The 21,406-nt window shown below is 35.8% G+C and overlaps 5 protein-coding genes and 1 non-coding gene across 6 annotated transcripts; 5 read left to right on the top strand and 1 right to left on the bottom strand.

Moving 5' to 3' along the window:
* Positions 1 to 1,956: 1,956 nt before the first annotated feature.
* LOC133853764 (SUN domain-containing protein 5) lies at positions 1,957 to 5,819 on the top strand. Its single transcript, XM_062289787.1, has 4 exons — positions 1,957 to 2,493; positions 3,254 to 4,605; positions 4,716 to 4,801; positions 5,453 to 5,819. The coding sequence occupies exons 1-4, from the start codon at positions 2,298 to 2,300 to the stop codon at positions 5,685 to 5,687; spliced, it is 1,869 nt and encodes a 622-aa protein (XP_062145771.1). The 5' UTR covers positions 1,957 to 2,297; the 3' UTR covers positions 5,688 to 5,819.
* A 1,921-nt stretch (positions 5,820 to 7,740) lies between these two features.
* LOC133854336 (F-box protein SKIP8) lies at positions 7,741 to 11,103 on the top strand. The gene is made up of 3 exons (XM_062290485.1): positions 7,741 to 8,343; positions 9,051 to 9,247; positions 10,656 to 11,103. Exons 1-3 carry the CDS (start codon positions 7,960 to 7,962, stop codon positions 10,912 to 10,914), a joined length of 840 nt encoding a protein of 279 aa, XP_062146469.1. The 5' UTR covers positions 7,741 to 7,959; the 3' UTR covers positions 10,915 to 11,103.
* A 739-nt stretch (positions 11,104 to 11,842) lies between these two features.
* TRNAQ-CUG (transfer RNA glutamine (anticodon CUG)) lies at positions 11,843 to 11,914 on the top strand. Its single transcript has one exon. It is a non-coding gene; the product is annotated as a tRNA-Gln (tRNA).
* Positions 11,915 to 12,477: 563 nt separating this feature from the next.
* On the top strand, positions 12,478 to 15,998 carry LOC133854637 (uncharacterized). Its single transcript, XM_062290881.1, has 3 exons — positions 12,478 to 12,807; positions 14,381 to 14,578; positions 15,662 to 15,998. The coding sequence occupies exons 1-3, from the start codon at positions 12,578 to 12,580 to the stop codon at positions 15,690 to 15,692; spliced, it is 459 nt and encodes a 152-aa protein (XP_062146865.1). The 5' UTR covers positions 12,478 to 12,577; the 3' UTR covers positions 15,693 to 15,998.
* A 515-nt stretch (positions 15,999 to 16,513) lies between these two features.
* On the top strand, positions 16,514 to 18,553 carry LOC133853685 (RNA polymerase II transcriptional coactivator KELP). The gene is made up of 3 exons (XM_062289687.1): positions 16,514 to 16,893; positions 17,003 to 17,108; positions 18,241 to 18,553. Exons 1-3 carry the CDS (start codon positions 16,615 to 16,617, stop codon positions 18,333 to 18,335), a joined length of 480 nt encoding a protein of 159 aa, XP_062145671.1. The 5' UTR covers positions 16,514 to 16,614; the 3' UTR covers positions 18,336 to 18,553.
* Positions 18,554 to 18,801: 248 nt separating this feature from the next.
* On the bottom strand, positions 18,802 to 20,763 carry LOC133854533 (probable protein phosphatase 2C 55). The gene is made up of 3 exons (XM_062290769.1): positions 20,723 to 20,763; positions 20,137 to 20,467; positions 18,802 to 19,089 (listed from the first exon to the last, which is right to left on the bottom strand). Exons 1-3 carry the CDS (start codon positions 20,761 to 20,763, stop codon positions 18,802 to 18,804), a joined length of 660 nt encoding a protein of 219 aa, XP_062146753.1.
* Between the last annotated feature and the right edge of the window lie 643 nt (positions 20,764 to 21,406).

Genomic DNA, 21,406 nt, shown 5'->3' with positions numbered 1-21,406 from the left:
ATCACATGCTACGGCCTCTGCAAGTCTCAACAAAGCTGCAGGAGAATTTTTTTTTTTTGAAATCTCTCTCTCGCCAGACCCTCTCCCTTCTAGCCAGAAAATATCACTTTTCGCCGGAAAAGCTCTACCTTTTTAGCCTGAAAATCTCTCCCTCGCCTGAACTCTCTCTCTTCTAGCCGGGTCTCTCTTGCCTGGTGGATTGTTACAATGAGGGTTATAGTGGAATGTTCTCCTTTGTATTTTTTACTATATGTTGGTGGATTGTTATTATTATTGTTGTTGTTAATATTATTATTATTATTAATTGTTGGAATACTGGTAGTTACGAATTGTTTGAGAAACTGAGGTGGCATCAATGAAGATGAATATATGTCATGATATAGTCCATGCACTAATGGTTGCTGGTGGCATAAATTTTATTTTATTATTATTATTTTTTTCTGCAGCTTTGTTGAGACTTGCAGAGAGTGAGAGCTTTCATTTTTTTTTTTTTTTTTTTTTTTTTTTTTAACTTTTCCTCAGACTTGCAAAGACCCTAGCATGCAAAATTTTATTTTATTTTATTTTCTTTTGTCCGCATAGTGGGTGTGATAGGAGAGGGATAGAAGTGTATGAAGTATCATTTCTTTATCGTATAAATATCCCACAAAATTGACATGTCAAGGTCTATTAATATAGATTGCTAGTTCAAGACACAACTCGTGACCGTGTAAGTTTTGTGGGATGTTTGGTATGTAGCATTACTTAATTGAAAGAGTAGTAATGTTACATTTTATACCAATTTTATACAGACTGATGTAAAGTGTTTTAAGTGGTTTTTCTTTTATATTTTTTTAAGTGACTGACATGAGAAGTCATTTAAAATACATCATGTTAGCCTGTGATAAATGAGTGTGAAGAGTAACATTACTCAAATGAAAGTGATAAATAAGATTAAAAAGATGTCTTTGTTACTTGGGTGCTATTTCTTCAATGCCTCCCATTTTGGGGTTCGATCACTTGGACTACTACAACATTTCTATTAGTCAAGATTGTAGGAACATTTCTTTTACTTGGATGGTAGATTCCCTAGAATTTCAATGGCATTATCCGAGTAAATTTTTTTGAATTTCAACTATTAATTTTTTTTTTTGTGGATATTTTGTCATATTAGTATTTATCATATTTATTATTTACCATAGATGATAGTAAATATAATAAATAATAAAGTGATAAATATTGATATATGCCTAAGTTTCCACCATTTAATTCCTTAGAGCATTTACAATAATTTTTCTACATTTCTATCTAAAATAGCTAGCAAAAGCTACTTTTTCTACTTTAATTAATGACTTTTCAAATACACTCTACATCTAATATTCTTTCTTTATTTCATTTTCTCAACATATACTTGCTCTTTTTGCTCTTTGACGAAAGAGAGAGAAATGAATAAAGAAAAGAGAGGGAAAGAGAAAATCATAAAAAAAAAAAAAAAAACTTTGTATTTATCTATAGTGCTTTCCTTCAATTGGGTAATCACAATAGATGAAATATAAAATGTATTCGGTTTAGATAACTAAATGAGGATGTTTTTTAGGAGTTTGGTTAGGGGTTTTACATATAAATCCAAAATGCATAAATGATTGTGGATACTTTTAGAAAGTCTAGAAGATCTTGGTAATAAGACAAAAAAAAATAAAAAAAAAATATTATATTACCATGGAATTTGAACTTGGTCGATTAAGTAGACGAGATCTGGCTTGAGTCTAATTTTAGTTAAAGTTGACTCGGTGCAATTGAGACACGTATCTCATAACAAGACATAAAAAACACGTGTTTCAATTTAAACAGATAATGAGATACAAAATATAGAAAGAACGTGTTCCAATCTAAACAGATAACGTAACCGAATTTAAATTTGTATTATATTTGCATAGCAAAAAAAAAATAAAAAATAAAAAGAAAATTGTTGATTATATTCAAACTAAATTGGTTCGATGCCCGATGTGGGCATGTTGCTCTAATTGTCAAAACTAATTCAACTCAAATCACCCTTAACTTTAGCACACACTTGGTCCATCAAAGTTGCAACAACGGCTAGCCACGCCCCACATGTTCATGGCACAAAGTAGTTTCCGCGAGACACAGACAAAAATAGCCACACAAAACCAAATACGACATTAATCTAGTGATTCTAGTTCGTGTCTCTCCAGTTTCCGAGGAACTCTCTCTCTCTCTCTATCAATTTCTGTTGGAAGAGACAAGTGAGACCCAGAATAAAACCGAATCTCCACAGCTTTTTTCTGCGCGAATGAGAGATGAAGAAGCCTCGGAGCGTGTCCTTAACTACCAAAGGCCAAAACTTCGACGACAACAGCAAAAGCAACTGTAGCAGAGATGGCGGCAACAACAAGAGGAGGAGCTTCTATGAGCTTTCCTTGTCTTTGATCTTCTCACTTTGGTGCTTTGTCTTCTTGTTCTACTTCAGACTTGGTCTTGGCCATGGCAATGGAGGTAAATTGCCACCTACTTGTGTTCCATTTTATCTGGGTTCTGCAACTTTTCTTACCCAGTTTGTAATTTTTTTTTTAAATTTTTTTGTTGGTTAATGGGTTTGGATTATAGGTGAATTCCTTCTTTTGTATGGGTTATGTTTGTTTTTATTTTGCTTTCTTCTGTGTTTGTTTTCGAGAAAACCAAACAAAAGAGTTGAAAGTTGAAGCCTTTATATCTGGTGTTTACCTCCTACGAGAGTGGGGAATCAATCTAAAATAGCCAAATAAACGTGGAATAGAATTAATGCACTAATTAATTGCTTGTCTAAGACTTAGTTTAGTTAGTTAGCCAAGTAATTATACACGACTTAGATTAGTAAGAATTTGACATTTTTATTTGGAAATTTTACCATATAGAGTTCCATTCATGCCTTTTTTTTTCCTTTCCTGTGGTTTTTCTGCAACCTTTGGTTTCTGAGAAGACAGTGAAAGAAAAAAGAAAAAATAAAAAGCCTTGAAATCTTAAAACGGGTGGATTTGGATTTGATGAACTACCACTGACCCACTGATAGGAGGGTGTAAATTTAATTGATTTATCAATATATTTTTACAGAATGTTATCTTTTCATAAGATTCCATTTTGTGATAATGATTTGTGTGCTTTTAGCAAATTGAAAAATTTAGACTTTTATCATCTATTTTGTTCCTTGAAAGTTGGGGCTGTATCATTTATTTTTATCTTACATGCTGTCATATTGATTGAAGTAAATGTACTTCAGGGAATTCACTTCCTGATAACAGAAGCACTCCTCCTAGTGCTTGCAATGATGAGCTTGGTGACCATGCATATTCATATATCACAAACGGAAGCAATACCTACACGAACGGGATTTTAGAGCTTAATATGTCAACTGGCTGTAACAATCCCAATGTTCATCACAACTTTGCAAATTCCAACAAATCACGTCCGGAGAAAAATAGTGTGGAAGTAGTTTGGAGTGTTGTAGGTTATGCTGCTTTAGCATGTGAAGTACAACCGCAAGAACCACAAGAAGACAAAACAATTCAAGCAGAACAACTTCCAAGTGGGAGGACTCCCAATCCCGCCTATCTCAATCTTGATGAGTTCCGAAACATAACAAGGCAAGAAAAAAGTAGAGCCACGCCAAGCCAGCTTGTTAACATCACCCACCGGCTTGAACTTGATGGAACAGCATACGACTATGCCTCTGCATCTAAGGGTGCAAAGGTGGTGGCTCATAATAAGGAAGCAAAAGGAGCTAGTAACATTTTGGGAAAGGATCATGACAAGTACTTGAGAAATCCTTGTTCTGTGGGGGAGAAGTTTGTGGTGATCGAGCTTGCAGAAGAGACTCTGGTTGTTACTGTCAAAATTGCAAACTTTGAACATTATTCTTCTAATTTCAAGGAGTTTGCATTGTCTGGCAGTTTAAGTTATCCAACAGAAACATGGTCCCCTTTGGGAACTTTTGTTGCTGCTAATGTCAAGCATGCACAGTGCTTTAAGCTGCCCGAACCTAAATGGGTACGATACTTGAAGTTAAATTTACTTAGTCATTATGGATCAGAGTTCTACTGCACATTGAGTGTTGTAGAGGTGTATGGTGTTGATGCAATGGAGCAGATGCTTGAAGATCTTATTGTGACTTCTGCAGTGCCTGTTCCCAGCAAATTGCCAGGTCCTAATTCAACTGCAATGCCTTCTTTAAAACAAGAAGTTGGTCCAGTTGACAGTAAAAGAGAGGGTGAAGTTCAAAATGCCACTGAGACTGCTGCTGGTGTAGGGGTAGAGAGTGGCAATGATGGACAAAAGCTCAATGTAGCCGCAACAAAATCTTCGGCAATTTTGAACAGCATTCCTGATCCTGTAGTAGAGGTTAGACAACAGCCAAGTGGTAGAATACCTGGTGACACTGTTCTGAAGATTTTGATGCAGAAGGTAAGGTCCCTAGAGTTGAACTTATCTGTTCTGGAGGAGTATGTCAAAGAATTGAACCAAAGACAAGGGGATGTTCTACCAGAGCTTGATAAGGAGCTAGTGAGAATATTGTCGCTTTTGGAGAAAAGTAGAGGAGAGATCAAAGATCTCTTGGGCTGGAAGGAGAGTATGGTACTGTCTGACTTCTTCCCCCCCCCCCCCCCCCCCCCCCCCCCCCTCTCTCTCTGTGGCTGAGTAGCTTTGTGCATCCACCTAATTGTTTGGATCCTTCCTTTCTGCAGGAAAAAGGAATTGCTAACCTTCAGTTATGGAAAGCCCTTGTCTCATCTCAAATGGAAGCATTGGTCAGAGAAAATAACATGCTAAGGTAGGGAATATGTCTATTTTGTCATCAGAGTTCCTTTATACCTTCTCTATTCATTTGTTAATTATCTTCCTCAAAGGCTGCAAACAGTGATTGGTAGAGTTGTTTTCCTTTCTTTTTTTCTTTTCTTCTTCTTCTTTTTTTTTTTTTTTTTTTTTTTTTTTTTTTTTTTTAAATATTTATTTTTTAGAATTAGAATGTCTTCTATTACTAGATGGATTGTTTCCCATTTTATTGTTCTGAAGTTGTCAATCAACAATCTGCCGCTTCTTAGATGAGAGTATGAGACTTAGTCCCAAAAGTGGCACAAAAAACAAATATCTCTTGTTTCTTTATCATAATAATGCTGAGATTAAAGCTATAACTGCTATGCTTTACAATGTTAGCAGAATGATTTTTTACTGGCTTCAGAATTCTTTAATATTCTGAAAATCAGCAAAACCTTTACTATTTCTCATTCTCAAACCAACTGTAATAGGTAGTTGGAATGGCACTTGAAAATAAGTTGCTTCTCTCGTTATTATCCCATCCATTCTTCTTATTATGTCTAATGACTTCTTTATATACTATATTTTGTGCATATTTGCTTTCCATTTATTTTCATGTTTTTCCCACTTACTGTACCTGACATTTTTTTTTCCTTTATTACCACAGGTTAGATGTTGAAAAGGTTGTAAGCGATCAAGCTAGTTTGGAAAGTAAAGAGCTTGCTGTTCTAGCAGTCAGTCTATTCTCTGTGTGCTTTGCAATTCTCAAGCTAGTTTCAGCAAAAATTTTCACTTTTTTTGGAGCCTGGCAGTCTGATAAGATATGCCAGACAAGTAGAGGTTGGGTTTTGATTCTTGTTAGCAGTAGTATGACTATATTCATTACCTTGATCTATAGCTAGTCCCTCAATTTTGTAGCTCTTGTAAAAATCAAATCAGTGGCATTTGGGCCTCTTTCTAATTATAGCTTTTGCTTAAAGGGCATGTAGAAAATATATTTTTGTCAAGAAGCTGTTTGTTATGTCATTGTTTCTCTTTCTTAAAATTTGTGAAAATTAACGTATAGCAAGGTTTTGTGTCTCCAAATTGAGGAAGATTGGGAAAGTAAATCTGATATTGGAAGAACATCATCAATGACATCAAAGTATGGCAGGATTCTGGTTCATGCACTAGAAGTTCTCCAGCTAACTCAACAACCAGAAGCATGTGAGATACAGCTTCAACATTCGATATAGGTTGCTTGAGTTTGTTAAGATCTAACACGTGAATTATTCAATTGAAATGGGTGGTGAATGACGGAAACAAGGCTCGAACTCAAGATTTTTACTCTGATAGCATGTTAAATCACCATTTGTCCTAAAAACTTAAGCTAATAGAAAATAGTTGCTTTAACCATTTAATTAATGTTTTAACAATTTAGAATGTAATTTTATATTTTTTTTCTTTTTTCTTTTTCCTCATGGCCGCTAGGGTAGGTCATGATGAAGTCCCAGCACCAAAGAACACCATTGAAATGGGTGCTTTTAATTCAATGTATCATACTTCAATGTTTCTTACTCATATGGTAAGTCTTCTAGTTCTTGCTTTTGGGAATGAATGAGCAAAAGAAATGCCATTTCAAGTGGAGGAGCTTGTGGTTACATCTAAAACTACAACACAAGTAAAAAGAGACAGTTTAATCAAACTTGGCCTTACTCGTGTACTTTTGAGTTTAAATTTTTATTTTTTTAAATGGTTAATTCATACACTGATTTGAAAGGAAGGCAATTGTATCCACTAAGCATCCACTGTTGAACACCTCCATCGTCGTACATCGCAATGTTACTCTTCTTCGGTAGCTCCAGTCCAATCATTATTAGTACTATCCTCCCTACTCTGACTTCCGAGCTCTCTTATAGTTGCAATAGGTGTTGTTCCAAACAATTCACCCATTAGACTGCCTAAAAACCCGTTGTTTTCAGCAACCTCTTTCTTGGACTATATGCCAATAAACTATTGGGCTAAACCACTTATTTGGCCTATTTTTAGATTGTTAGGTTTTATTTTGCACTAATGATTATACTAAAGTCTTTGTTAGGGTGCCTCATCCTAACCCCCTTCCCCCCCAAAAAAAAGGGCCAATTGTATCCTTCCAATTGGCAACATCATAATTAATTCAACTCATTCTGTGTTTTATTCTCATTCTTAGCCATTGAAGTTACAATAACCCAAAAGGTTGGGGGCTCAATTCTTATATTGGTATAGAGTCATAGATGCCCTATCATTTCTAAGAAGATACTTGACACACTCTAAGTTGGTTAAAATTTTAATTAAAACTAATCCTAACCTAAATTCTATCAACTATAAATTACTTCATTCTATATTTAGTTTGTGAGACTCAAGTTCTAACTACTTTGAATTAATATACAGTTTGTCTGTTCAAAAAAAAAAATAGAGTTTGCCTAAATTTAGTCTGAAATATATTTTAGTTTATATTTAATTTGTCTAAACACTATATTGTAATTTATGATTAATGTGTGTATATGTATGTATGGATGTAACTGAAACGCATTAAACCTAAAATCAATTCTTATCACACTAAAAAATTTAATAACCAAATATGTTGTTTATAATTATTTGATTTTATAACATGTCAAACATTCCCAAATAGGGTTTTAAATGAATAAAGCTGCTCGTGAAAAAATTCAAACTTGTCAGATAGACTCGATTCGATCTCGGTTTGCTTGACAATGAATACAAAATGAGGCTCGAATATTAAACGATCCAATTATCTTCATAATAAAATAAATATAGTTTGAATTATTATTACTGTGAGTCTTGATATTTAAAAAAATAAATAAATAATTCCCTAAAGATGACAGAGTCTTAACTCTTAAGACAGTTTCTCTTCGTTGTGCTGTAAACGACTTGTCGTTAGAGATTGGGTCAATGTTCGGAAGGAGTAAAAAAGTAGACGTTCTCGAGTTTGTTACGAGTCAGTTACGACGAGTCAGACATTCACCTCCACCACCACCACCCTCTTCCTCTTGCTTCTGCAAACCCATTCTAGGGTTTCCAAAATCAAAACATCGTTGTAGTTTCTCATCAAACGACGTCGTACAGTGCGACGTGACAAGAGTTGGAATAATTTCATTCCTAGGTTTTCATGTCCTTCGTAGCTTTCATGTCTTGTGAATGGACTCAACCCAATACTTCCTTGTAGCCGCGACAGTCACCGCGCTCTGTTTTCTACTCGCGCTCCACGCCGTCCGATCAATAGCCTTCTCCAGGGCCCCCAAATCGGAAGGGGGAGACTTCGCCACGTCGGCAGCGAAGAGGGTTTGTAATTGCGTTTGCTCGTGTAACGGTGGGTTTGCGGACGGGGATATGGTGGTTGGTGCGGCAGCGGCAGCGGAGCGGGTGACGGGCGCGTCGATGATGGAGCAGCTGGTGCCGGAGATTACTACGCACGCGCTCAGCTACTTGGACTATCCGAGCCTGTGCCGCTTGTCCATGACCAACTCGCTCATGCGCAAGGCTGCCAACGACGACAATGCGTGGAAAGCGCTCTATCACAAGGTAAATTGTGATTGTAATGAGCAACTTGTGGATGATAATGTGGTTATTGTTGAGAATTTTGGTTTAGAATTTGAAGCAAATTGAGAAGAGCTAAACTGTTTTTGAACCCAATAGCAAATTGAGTATTAAACTTAACAACCTTGTATTGGGTTTTGTAGAATTGGGTTTTTTGGTGTAATTTGAGATGTGGGTTGGTGAGTTTAGGCTATTCTGGATCACATACTATGCGTGTCTCTTGCCAAAGATTGAAAGGAATTTTTTTTCTTATGGATGAAATTGGGGTTATTGCTTTGTTAAATCCAATGCGGAGGGGGGGGGGTTTCTTCGATAAAATCCTCACGTACCCTCTACTCTTTAATGTAGTTTGTTTAAAGCAATGTGTTTTCGATTTTTCTAATTTCACTCTGTTGTATACTATTGTTGGAGTCGACTACTTTCATCAGTTAAAATCATTAGCATTATTATACTTGACCGGGGTGATCTCGTACACTTACTCACATCTCTTATGGAGTTTTGAAACTCGCATGCAAGAGTGGAATATGGCGTGGATCATTCCATCTTGACTGGAGATAATACCCATGTGTTCAGTTAAGTGTTTTGGAATGACGGATAGAAATCATGGTCTATTTAACTGAAATTATTGCAATGAATCACTTTCTGGATTTTAGATGTTTGTATAAATTTTTGTTTCTCAAATTCTTTTTCAGGACTTCACATTGGAACAGGATAGTGTGACACCAGCCAATGGTTGGAAGGCTTACTATGCGGCTACAAGAGCCATTGTGAATATTAATGCTGAATTCTTTAACATCATCAAAGAAAGGTCTATTCAAGCAATGAGTCACTTTTGGCGCAATGCAGATTATGTAAAGTGTGTTCATGCCTCAGGAGAACTCTTTTCAGGGTATGATGTTTTAGACTTGCTTACAGAAACATGGTTCTTATATCCTTATGATGCTTTATTTTTTCTTAGAGAATATATGGTTTCATATATGTGTCTCTGTTAAGTTCATCCCGTGATGGAAAGATATATATATATATTAATCTGCCTTTTACTGTTATTTCATGTTTGGCTTGTTTTAGCAAGTAGCCTAACCTATATGCTGCTCATATGTTCTGAATTATTGGGGTTTGGTCACATATTGATGTCATGATATCAAAGATTGTAGCTAGATATGACCCATTAGATCTTGTATAGTTGCCATGAAAACTAATTTGGTAAAAATTCTTAGTTGGATATGTACTGGAGATTTTAGTAACTATTGTAGGAGGGATTTTGACAGATTGTGCAATAACATTGTGCTGCTATTCTTTGTTTGTATACCTTCTGTACCTGGGTTGCTGCAACTGAGGTATAGCCATGTAGCATGTAGCATGTAGCAGTTACAATAGCATGTATTCTACTTGGTCAGCCAAGCCCAGGAATACCTGTTGCTGATATGCTTGAATCTAGCTGAGATTTGACATGGTCTTCATGTAGGGATTTGGCATAGTAGGCGAGCTGCAAATACCCTACACGTGTCAATGACCATACCAAGCAAAGGTTGCCCGCGTTTAGAACTATGTGCATATATGTACTTGGGATCTGATTGGTATTACTGTCAGTTGTTTAGTTTTGCTCATCTGCAGAATGGCAGCTCTTAGGCTTTTAGCTTGTCCAACACTTGGTTTGTTGATGAAGTTTACAGGTTGATCTGTAGTTCCTAAGGAAAAATGTTGGTTTGTAGCATTATGGCAGTTTTGATGAAGCTGCTATATGGCAGTTTTTTAGGCCCGCTTGCCTTAGTTGTCCGATGGGGCAAATTGTTAATTAACTTCATAGTTAGAGATTCTTCATCAATTTATTGAAATTGAGGATAGAAGAGACTTGTTCTTTAAAAGCAGGATGCTTTATTTTAATGGTGGAGACATCTAAACTACAGGAGTACTGTGGATGTAGCATGCTCAGAAGATGGGATCCTGAGGCAATCTCTTCTGTTTTAGTAACAATAGGGTAAGGTGGGTCCTAGCCTGTAGCCCGGGCATTAGACATTTTATTACTGTGCATTTTGCAAGTGAGAACATCATAACACTTTATCATGAATTATATGTTAATCTCTACCAGATCCAAGCCCTGGCTTGATGCACAATGGATGCTGATGTTGCTTTAGATAGAGAAAGGCACATTGTTATATATTGAGATTTTCATGCTTTCAAAGCTGTTGGGTTTGCAGGGACTTTGAGTTTTTATCTTTTCTCTACTGTTATGGTGTGCTTTTTTATGTTTGATTGGAACTAAACAGGAGCTGAGTCATCTTTGTTTCCTCCTTCAGGTATAATGCTGTAGTACAGAGTTGGCAGCTTGCATTTAATTGGGAGCATGGGGTCAACTTTCAAGTTCGAGATGTACGGGCTCGTGTTCTGACAGACATGGCTTGGGTTACCATGAAAACCTTTGTCGACATCGATTCGGGGCCATTCAACGTAACTAATATCTATGAGTTCCATAATGGGCGGTGGTATATGGTGCATCATCACAGCTCTGTCATGCTAATGGATGCGGAGGTGGAGCAACAACTTGTGCATGCATAATAGAAGAAGAAGAAGAGATGATACCAATGAGATATTAAATACTAGTCACAAAAAAATAGTGGTATTTATTAGTTGGAACAACTTGCTTGAAATTTCACTGTGATTTCTTCGGATTATCCTTTTTAGTTTTGCCAACCCCCAGTTTTGATTGTTTTGTGGTAAAAGGTCGCCCTCTCCCTTTTTGCCTTCCTTTTCCTTTTCCACTCTTTATCTTTGTTGTTTTTGCGTTTTGTTTAAAATATAGTTACCAGAAAAGAAAGTAGATCCAAGTATAATATGTAGAAGTTTAATTGGACATGAACCATTTCTTTTTCCACTCTGCTGGGTTGAAATGGGTAGGTATTCACTATTCGGGGTAAATCAGGGTGGAAATTGTAGTGGGCACATGTAAAAAGTAGAAAGACCATCGGAATGTGAATTTTTGCAGAGTCAAATTGAGCCGATGGGCACGTGTAAAAAGTAAAACGGCCATCGGAGTGATGCTAGTATGATGAAGATGATCCATTTTGACCTTCTCGCCTCACCGGTGACAAATTTTGGACTTGCTCTAGTCTCTCCATTGTGTTTTTGCATTCATTAGTTACAAAGTAGTCTTTTTTGGTTTGGATTTGTTGTTAATTTGGTTTCTAAAGCGCACATTTGATCAATTTAGTTATTAAAGTTTGTATTTAGTGTACTCTTTTCATTCAAATCCCTAACCTTATTCAGTTAAAATTTGAAAATTTATTATAAATCTTTATAATAACATAAGAAGAATTTTGAAGAAAAATGGTCGTTTTTCTCGATTCATAAAATTGTTCACTAAATAGAGCCGTTGTCAACTCGTGCAAGCAACAAGTTGCATGACATTTAATGGAAGTGAGATTAACTTATTTTAACGACACGTTATTCAGATGAAATTAAAAAGCAAGAGAAGATAAACCAACAAGGTTCCATGGTCTAGTGGTCAGGACATTGGACTCTGAATCCAGTAACCCGAGTTCAAATCTCGGTGGAACCTATTTTTCTCTTCTTTGTTTTTGTCATTTGAGTACGTGTTAGCCTTCTTGTTTCAACCCCCACAATTTATTGAATACCCAAATATGGTCCTCACAGTTTTGCATATCCCTTTTCTATCACATCCTTTTTCTCTTCTCAGCTCAAGCACTAATATAACAATATTAGGATTAACAATTTTTATCCAAAATTCGACACAAAATTAGTAGTTTTAAGTTGAAGAGTCTAATTTGTTTAATTAAATAGATTGAGTTATAATTAGCTTATATAATCCTATACACATGCCTCGACAGGACCCGAACTCAACAAAAGACATTTATTGTGACATTTTTAACACAATTTGCGAGCTTGGCACGAATCAAACACGAAACTATGAGCTGAGGAGTTTGACTCATTTAATTAAATAGTTAATCTATATAATTTTATATTCATGTTTTGATACAACTTAAATCCGATATTCAAAACACTAATTGCAACCCCTACGAATACAAGGGCATATCTGAAAGACAAATACAAAATATAGTGGTAAATATATGAAAGCTCAAACAACTAGAGCCTTTCGTTTGAAAGAGAACAGGAAAGGTTGGTAATAGTGACTGACTGTTATCCAATCCTTCCTGTTCATTGCGTGTGTGTCTGAGAGAGAGACAGAGAGAGAGAAGAGAGAATGGGAGTCTCCCTTCTCTCAGTTCCAGCACCTCATCAGAGCTTACTCAACAGAAGCACATGGTTGCATGGCTCAACAACTCCCATTAGATACCCATCTAAACTCACCGTCATCCCTCACTCTTCTTCTTCTTCAACTTCTGTTGTAGAAGAAAGCCCTCCTCCTCCACCTGATGCACTTCCTGTCCAGCCAGAAGCTGCCACCGATGACACTGACAAGCTCCCTCTGAGGTACCACGCTTCTCTTTACTTCATTTCCAGCCTACCCAGATAAAAATATTGATCAATTTATGAACTTGGAATTATTGCCAATAAATATCTGTTCTAAAGATTATTTTGTGTTTTCTTCTGTTGCCCTCTGCTTGGATGCCGTGAAAACCGAGGCAAAGTGGGAAAAAGAAAGGGGTTTTTACGTTTTGTATTGAAAATGTTATTGGGTTGCTCATTGTATCTAAGCCAAGTATTGCTTAACAACAATGCTTATTCATACATTATGATTAGAAAAGTTACGAAATTTACCAGAAGTTATGCTCATATGTTCAGCTGAATTTTCCTCTTCTAACAGCTTCATTCTTATCAAATGTATTTTGGCAATTCAGTTTTCATAGGACGATTGCTCAATTTGGTGGTTTAATCGAAAGGAAAATCAATTGAGTTGCTTAAATACAGATGAGCCAGTTGCACTAGGAATAGAAAGGGAGAGATTTGAGTTCAAGGTGCTAAAGAGGGCAGGTGACCAATGAATTAGAGTCTCTTACTTTGACTAAAAGCATGTTTACTTAAGTTTTTATCTTAATGGTCAAATTGTAAGAATATTGATTAAATAAATATATTCATTATTTCCTATCGGCTTAAGTTTTTTAGATAAGTTATGATTTAATATAGTATAAGAGCAAAGGTCGTGAATTTAAACCTTGTCTTTGTGACTCACCATCTATTTTTATTGAATATTTCACATGTTGGGCCTCATTTATTGAGTGGAAGTTTGAACCCACACATGAGAGGCAATGTTATAATATTAGTTAAATGATTAAATTCACAATTTTATGTCAGATTAAGCTTTTAGGATAAGTGGTGATTTATCACAAATATTGCGCAAACTTCTTTTCTGGTTGATGATGACGGTGTTACATTTCACGGCCTCTTATATATCAAACCTTTAGCGACTTATGTGTTGGGAATGAAGGTTCTGAGAGTGAGATCAGTAAGAAAGTTTGGTGTCACTTGGCGTTAGATATATGTGATAATATTAATTGATAGGTTTGGGATATGCTTGATTGTGCAATAGTATGATCAACATGGATTTTACATTGCAAGTTCCAGGTTTGAGTATGAACGGAAGAACTCTAGTTTCAGGTTACTAATGATGCTCTGGAAAGTAATCCTCACAGAGGATACTCCATTGAGTCTATAGAGTTTGTCTGGCATAAAAGACCTATTAGTGGTCGCTTAGTCTTCATTTTTGTTCTGCTATGCATGTTTTTTGTTTTAAGAGTACTTTGGGTAACATAATTATTTTCGTATGCTAGCCACAATGTGTATTGTAAACATTAAATTTCGATAGACAGAAACCCTTTTGACTTGACCTTTGCAAGGCTAATGAGGTTTCTTTAGGGCGAGATTGTAAGATCCCTTAACTTGTGAAAGTACTATTTATATTTATCTTATTTAAAGAGTACTCATGCACAATTTTCATTTTTTCTATTTTTTTTTTTAACTCCCTTACCTTCATATTTGATGGTTGGTGATATGAATGAAAACAATGTTCAATTTCAGTTCTGTAAACAAAGAAAGTTTCTTACAGGGGTTGTCAGGCCTGTGGGAGAGAGGAAATGGAGAGGGGATGCAATGGTGAAGGTAGGATTCAAGGTGGTATTGCAACAGTTCCAGGCTTTGGCTGGTGGCCAATAAAGGCTTACAGGCCTTGCCCTGCATTTTTAGCATCTGGTGGTAGGTATAGGCGACGCGGGCAAAGCATGGATGAGGTTGCCTCTGGTGGCAGGTATATCTCTCTCTCTCCTTGTTTTATCTAGTTCCAACTCTTGTATGAATTAGTTTCCTAGTTTTACTCAAGTAATTGTGCATCCCTGCCATATTGTATTAGAAAATTACTATAGTAAATATAACTGCATGAAAATTATTTGAATGTGCTAGCATAGAAGGTTGATTTTCGTTTTTGGATGACCTTGCTGGTTGATAATACAATGCTCAATATATTCCGCTTTCTTCCCCTTAAAACAGAAGAATACCAACCACAAGGAATGAATCCATCATACAAAAAACTTCAGATCAAAACCAATTCACTTGCATTGCCAATCCTAATGGTTTGTCATTCATTACATTTTTGGCAGTCCACACAAACAGATAAGGTTCATGCATAATTTCACACTTAAAGAAAAAATCTGTGTATGTATTCCTTCACAGCTTATAGCAGGCATTTGTTATAACACTATGTATTTTGATCTTGAGCTGACTGCTCAATGCATATCAAATTAGTAATGAGAAAGATTACGATGTGATTTTCTACATGTATACCAGTCTCAGTCCTAGACATTTTCGATCTGTTTTGATTGGTTGAGACTGTATAGGTAATTTGTAGATCTTTAGTGGGTGGATCAACTTATCATAGTCATTATCAATCCTATCAACCAAATTGTTTTTTGTTCTTGTTTCTGTTTTTGCGCACTTCTCTTTCATTCACATCCTGTCAGAAATCCTGCTTTAGTGAATTTAGGAAGTATTTGTTTGTCTTTGTCACATGGAGGAGTGTTCCTTGCTAGTAAAATGAATCTTTGAAGGATAAGCACATGTAATAGTCATTTCTTTTGTCAATTTTTATGGGTAATGTTACTCTTCACACCCAACTGACGTTATGTGTTTTAAATGGCTTTTCATGTCAGTCACTTAAAACACACAACATCAGTCAGTATGACATTGAGTGTGAAAAGTAGCATTACTCAATTCTTATTTGTGCTGTTAATTTCCAGTCAATTGCCTGCATTTTATGCCACAGTTTTGGCCTTTTAAGGTATTAATAACTGACTATTCTACTCATATTAAATCCCATGTTACTCAACTCTTGCAGCACGACAAGGCAAAGGTCCAAGGAAATTTGAGAGGTAGCATTGTATGACAAAGAATGATAAAGACAAGTCAAGCCACTTAACATGTGGGAGGGAGAAATATGTGCAGCTATAGGTCATGGTCTTGATCTCTACTCATTGCCGTTGGAGGGGTAAAGGAAGAATGAATGAAAGAATGAGAAGATAAATGATTAATCTCTTTTTTATTACATCCCAACATATCTAGTATTTGAATGAGATTCGGTGGGTCTGTGCTACAAAACCTACAGTTCATCTAATATTCTGTAAATGGTTTTTGAATGGTGGACATTTCAATCAATGAGCTATATTCCAAGCAAATCAGTTCAGTAGAAATTAGCATAATGACAGGAATCGGATTCGAGATTCTCACACCCATTTCGTCGAACAATATTGTCGTTCCCAATATGGATGATCAATACCAACACCTGTCACGACGAAAAACTCAAAGCATGAAAAAATTACATCATTACCATGAAGAGCTTTATTATACTGTTATAAATTTACAACTCAAACAAACATGGAATGTATGCTTGCGTATTCGTTCATTTGTCGAATCGGATTTCTAAGTATTGGAATAATTGTTTGAAAATTTAAGATTATCAATAACAAAATATATCGTGTAGCAATTTCAAAATATGATTGGCTTTGTTTATTAACAAACAACTCAAAACATAAAAATATTCTTAAAAATACAAAAATAATTTATTTTATTTTATTTTATTTTATTTTTTTATCTTTTATATCTCAAATTAATATATATATATATATATATATATATATATATATATATATATATATAATCTCGACAATCTTTTTCATTGGTATTAAAGGTGTATACGTCAGACTTTATTCAGCTTCCAGAATTTCCCAAATTGATCAAAAAGTCTCTTTCTCCGCCAAATTCGCACACTGTCAGAAAAACAACTCAATCGACATGGAACCGGAAATCCAAGAGAGAATCGAGAAGACAGTGCTGAGGATTCTACAAGAGTCTGACATGGAGCAGACGACGGAGCACAAGATCCGGAAGCAGGCCGCGGCGGAGCTCCAGCTCGATCTCTCCGACCCGCCTTACAAGGCCTTTGTCAAGCAGGTCGTTCAGTCCTTCCTCGAACAACAGCAACAAGAAGAGGAAGAGCGAGAAGAAGAAGAGGAAGAACGAGGAGACCCTCGTAAGGAGTACGACGATGATGGCGACCTCATCATTTGCAGGGTGAGATTTTTAAAAGTTTTGTTACGTTAGTTAGTTGAATTAAAATTGAACTCACGCGAAGTGAAGAGGGTTACGTTTTGTTATTTATTGTTTGTGGGTTTTGATTCAGCTGTCAGAGAAGAGACGAGTGACGATTCAAGAGTTCAGGGGGAAAACTCTGTTGTCGATAAGGGAGTACTATAAGAAAGATGGGAAAGAGCTTCCTACTTCTAAAGGTAGTTTTCTTTTACTTCATATAGACTTGGTATTTTTGTCGCTCTTATTATTTTTTCATGTTTATACTGCTTTCTTTGTATTTTCTTGAGCCTTTTATCTGTAATTTTATGTGGGTTTTACGCCAGCGCGTTTAGAATTATGGGTCGATGAATCATTGAAGAAGAATGAGGTGGTTGTGGTGGACAATGGGGTGGCAGGGTCAATATGAGCTTTGCTTATACTTTCATGAATCATTATGCAGGTGTTTCTGATCCCCTATATGCAAAACAAGTAGTTTAATATAAGAAAAATGTGGGGTTGAACCCCAAGGGGTTGGCTCAAGTGGTAAAGGCTTTGGTGATGGTCCCATGAGGTCTAAGGTTTGAATTCCCTTGGGTGTAAACAATTCCTTGGGGCTAGTCCACCGGTGCAGCCGGAGTATTACCCAATCCGTATGGAGGGGGAGCTTTACACGGGTATGTGGTTTACTTAACAGAGGTAGGTATTTGAAGTGGCCCTGTCTTGGAGGGGTTCCTTGTCATAAAAATAAAAATAAAATAAAAATGTTGGGTTGTTCTTCGACACTAAGAATTGCGGTTTGTTGAATCACTGGAGAAGAATTAGGTGATTGCGGTGGGCAATGGGGGTGTCAGGATAATTAGTGTTTTGAGCTTGGTTATACTTATATGAGTTATTAGAGATGTTCCTTACAGACTAAAGTTTTGTATTTTATAATTGTATTAATGCCTTAGTCATTATCTAATCCTTATTTTGGAGTGATTGAAAGCGTTGGAGGGAAGGGAGAACATGTTGATGTTTGATGTTGGCTGCCTTGATTTAGAAGTTAGGACTTTTGTTGTCTATGGGTGTAGCAATGTTGGTGGCCGTGATTATGAAGGTAGAAATGATAAAATTTGACCAAATGGTAATTGTTCATCTGTTGTCTAATGGTGATACCTTGAAAAAACGAAATATGATGTTGTTTTTGTGTGTTTTTCCATATCATCTTTGATTGTTTCCCTGTAGTGATGCATTATGTCAATTCAAAATCAACTAATCAAGCATTTCCTGCGCTTTTCCTTTCATCTTTAAAATTTGAAGTTTTTGATAGTTTAAGGTTGTACAAAATTTCTACTTCTCTTGTACTCTCAGGAATAAGCCTGACCGAGGAGCAATGGTCAGCCTTCAAGAAGAACATACCTGCTATAGAGAAAGCCATTACGAAGATGGAGTCACGGATCATGTGATAATATCATCCGGAGATAGATGACATCTCTTGCATCCCCTTAGTGGTTGTAATAAAATGATTTGACTTATCGGTTTCCTGATGGCAGTTCATTTTGTTTAGAGCTTTAACTGCTGTTTCAAATTAGTGCCAGAGTGCCTCAACTCTTTCATGACCAGTGTGGACCAGCTGAATTACGTGGTATGTATTAAAGCGCTAATGAAATGACAGTCTTTGTTAGCTTCCCTTGCTCCTTATCTTTTACTGTTTATTTTGTTTGCTGGGTTCAAAGATTGAAACTTATGCTTTGTTGATGTTAGTAGAGTAATTTCAATCTGTATGGAAAGAATCCTTGGTGTGAAATGGTGAAACTCTTACTCATTGGCAGGCACTCAGGCAGAGTTAAAGATAATTACCATATATAAGTTATAAAATCTGCTTTAATTACAAGACTGTCAATGCTTTTATGAAGAAATGTATGCAAGAACCTAAGCATCAACAATGTAAGCAACTATGACAGTTATATCATCAGCTTTGCCTCCAGAAAACACTCTTCCAGAATCCAAAGCAGCTTGCATAAATGGTGTATAAGCTTTCCTGTTCAATGAATTGTGATGAGCATGCTCAGCTACTGCCCAAGCCACCTGCTCTGGATCTAAACCTGCCTCAGCCCCCATTCTTGCAATGTCTCTAATGTCCCCCTCAAACATGTTATCAAACAGCCCGTCTGTGCCGACTACAAGCATGTCTCCTGATTCTACATCACACGTAGATATCTGCATGTGTAAAAACAATAACCCCATCAATGAAAAATCAAAAGATTAAGCATGCTGATGCCATCATAAACTCATCTATTATTCTTCTTGTCCTTGATGGTAAAGATATGAAATTTTGGATGCTTCATCATGTTTACTGTGCTTATAGTTTGTTATTGTTTTTCTTATCATATCAATGATAATACAATAATACTAGCAGTTTTATCTTCTCCTATTGGTACAATAATGTAGAATACATGCATTCACATTGCTATTCTTGCTTCTTTTTAATTTTTTGGCTACATATTGCTGTGCATGCTTGAGTTGGGTTATTTGAAAAACGTATAAAAATTTGCGTTTTCAAATCGCAAGCAAATGAGTGTGTTTCACCCCTTTTAAAAAATGCACGATTTTAAATGTCAAATTGTGATTTTATCACACATTTAACTGTGATTTTATCACACATTTAACTGTGTTTTTTAAAAGAGATGTATTATATGTCCTCCTTTTGTCCTTTTTCTATCCTCCAATTTTTGAAAGTTACCATTAAATCTGTGGAGCCACAAATTCAATTCAATGATAAATTTAAAATTTAATCGTATGGAGATGTACATTCATCATTTCTCGTTCTCAAGTTAGAATACTATAAACTGTACCTCTGCCGAACTAGGGGTGTCTGCTTCTTGTCCCAATTGAAATGGACAATTAAAATAATGTTGTTGAATTTGGGGTCTGTGTGTAACTTCTTTTCCAATCAACATCAATCCACTGTCTCCCACGTTAAGAACATGCAAGCACTGCCAAAATAAAACGAGACAACATAATCTCTACAAAATTAATTTACAAAAAGAAAAGCTGAAAGAAAAAATGAAAAATATGTATAAGGAACAAAGTTTTCTTTCAAATTGAACTGGATTGTTAGAGCATATATTTTTAATAGAATTAAAAGAGCACGTGATTCTCGTATGCATGTTAAAATTATGTGTTCTAAGAACATATGCCAATTGAATAGACCGACTAGATTAGAGATACTGCAGTGTACTTAAAGAAGAAGAAAAAGGAACATACATGGTCTATCAGTTTCATTATGCAGGCTGTTGATGCTCCTTTAACCTTGGTGTTTGAGAAAGCTTGATTCAGAACTCTTCTGAGATCAACCTCCCCCTCTGGTTCCATTAATATTGCCTCCAAACAGTTAGCCATGAGTTGTCTGGCATATTCTCCCGGGTCGACACCCATGGCGGCCCAACCACCCACGCCATCTGCAACACCAATTGTTTGTTTCTCTTCACATATGAAGAGAGCATCATCGCCCTGACCTTTCAACCCACTTGTTCCCTTCGGTATGTAGTATGCTCCGGCAACCATTTTCAACAACCTCTTTTCTTCTAATCTTTCCCTATACAAGAAAGTGGTAGGAAGTAAGATCATTTACGAATAAAATAACATATGGGTTTCTCGATCACTTGCTCGGGTGTCCGCTCATGCAATACAGGCAGCTTGTTGCACCCGATCTTCATCCAAGATCAAAATCCTTCGGAATTTAGTAGACAAAAACTTTTTTCTTATGAATACACATGCAGAAGAATATACAAAATAGTAATAAAGTGGCAAAATATTAAGAGCCTAAGAAGAAGAAGATTGACGAGCATACTTATCAGGGACAGTTTCTGTTGCCGTCTCCATGGAAGCCATTGTTGAGAAATAATTAGGCGCCAAAAACCTCTCTCCCCAAAGAAACAATTAAGTACGAGATTTTAAAGATGTTTTAGAAAAACAACGTTAATATTATTTTAGAAGTCTAATTGAAGTAGAAAACCAAAGCCTATACGAATTATGAAAATAAACTTTATTAGGTCTCAATGAATGCAATCATGCAACCAGAACCAAACTAGAAATTTAATTTTAAAAATGAATTTAACATATTTAATTAAATGGGTCGAGTTAAGGTTGATTTATATAGTTTTATACTTATATTTCGACACGACCCAAAACCGACACGCGAACAAGAATTATCACCCTTAGTCGGACCGTGTATAATATATATACCCAAAACAAAACAAATCAAAGACTAAAATAACAAACAAAAAAAAAATCTAAATTATTTTTTTTTTCTAACAAATTTAAAGATTAAAAAACTTTTTTTAATAAAATGGATATTATCTATTTCAAATGAAAGATAGTGATTTAAAGTTAATGGCATCTAACGGTATATATGAAGTTAATATTTGCATGTCTTTTAAAAATTTAAATAACATTAAATCATGTAGACCATTAGATTCATCAACTTTAAATTTTGATTATAAAATTACTAGTATCCATTTCTTATCGAAAGGAG

This window comes from Alnus glutinosa, chromosome 13, assembly GCF_958979055.1.
Source record: "Alnus glutinosa chromosome 13, dhAlnGlut1.1, whole genome shotgun sequence".
Classification (NCBI taxonomy): domain Eukaryota; kingdom Viridiplantae; phylum Streptophyta; class Magnoliopsida; order Fagales; family Betulaceae; genus Alnus; species Alnus glutinosa.
The sequence above is the reverse complement of the archived record's forward strand: the minus strand, read 5'-3'. Positions and strand labels throughout refer to the sequence as shown.

Excerpts from the sequence above, each read along its gene's own strand:
- LOC133854533 (XM_062290769.1), bottom strand. The coding sequence starts at position 20,763 with ATGGCTTCCATGGAGACGGCAACAGAAACTGTCCCTGATAA. Across the intron at positions 20,468-20,722 it reads ACAGAAACTGTCCCTGATAA|GGAAAGATTAGAAGAAAAGA; the intron begins GTATGCTCGTCA and ends TTTCTTGTATAG. Across the intron at positions 19,090-20,136 it reads TAATGAAACTGATAGACCAT|ATATCTACGTGTGATGTAGA; the intron begins GTATGTTCCTTT and ends TTACACATGCAG.
- LOC133853685 (XM_062289687.1), top strand. The coding sequence starts at position 16,615 with ATGGAACCGGAAATCCAAGAGAGAATCGAGAAGACAGTGCTGAGGATT. Across the intron at positions 16,894-17,002 it reads GCGACCTCATCATTTGCAGG|CTGTCAGAGAAGAGACGAGT; the intron begins GTGAGATTTTTA and ends GTTTTGATTCAG. Across the intron at positions 17,109-18,240 it reads AGAGCTTCCTACTTCTAAAG|GAATAAGCCTGACCGAGGAG; the intron begins GTAGTTTTCTTT and ends TTGTACTCTCAG.
- LOC133854336 (XM_062290485.1), top strand. The coding sequence starts at position 7,960 with ATGGACTCAACCCAATACTTCCTTGTAGCCGCGACAGTCACCGCGCTC. Across the intron at positions 8,344-9,050 it reads GGAAAGCGCTCTATCACAAG|GACTTCACATTGGAACAGGA; the intron begins GTAAATTGTGAT and ends ATTCTTTTTCAG. Across the intron at positions 9,248-10,655 it reads TCAGGAGAACTCTTTTCAGG|GTATAATGCTGTAGTACAGA; the intron begins GTATGATGTTTT and ends TTCCTCCTTCAG.
- LOC133853764 (XM_062289787.1), top strand. The coding sequence starts at position 2,298 with ATGAAGAAGCCTCGGAGCGTGTCCTTAACTACCAAAGGCCAAAACTTC. Across the intron at positions 4,606-4,715 it reads TGGGCTGGAAGGAGAGTATG|GAAAAAGGAATTGCTAACCT; the intron begins GTACTGTCTGAC and ends TCCTTTCTGCAG. Across the intron at positions 4,802-5,452 it reads AGAGAAAATAACATGCTAAG|GTTAGATGTTGAAAAGGTTG; the intron begins GTAGGGAATATG and ends TTATTACCACAG.
- LOC133854637 (XM_062290881.1), top strand. The coding sequence starts at position 12,578 with ATGGGAGTCTCCCTTCTCTCAGTTCCAGCACCTCATCAGAGCTTACTC. Across the intron at positions 12,808-14,380 it reads ACTGACAAGCTCCCTCTGAG|GGGTTGTCAGGCCTGTGGGA; the intron begins GTACCACGCTTC and ends AGTTTCTTACAG. Across the intron at positions 14,579-15,661 it reads GAGGTTGCCTCTGGTGGCAG|CACGACAAGGCAAAGGTCCA; the intron begins GTATATCTCTCT and ends CAACTCTTGCAG.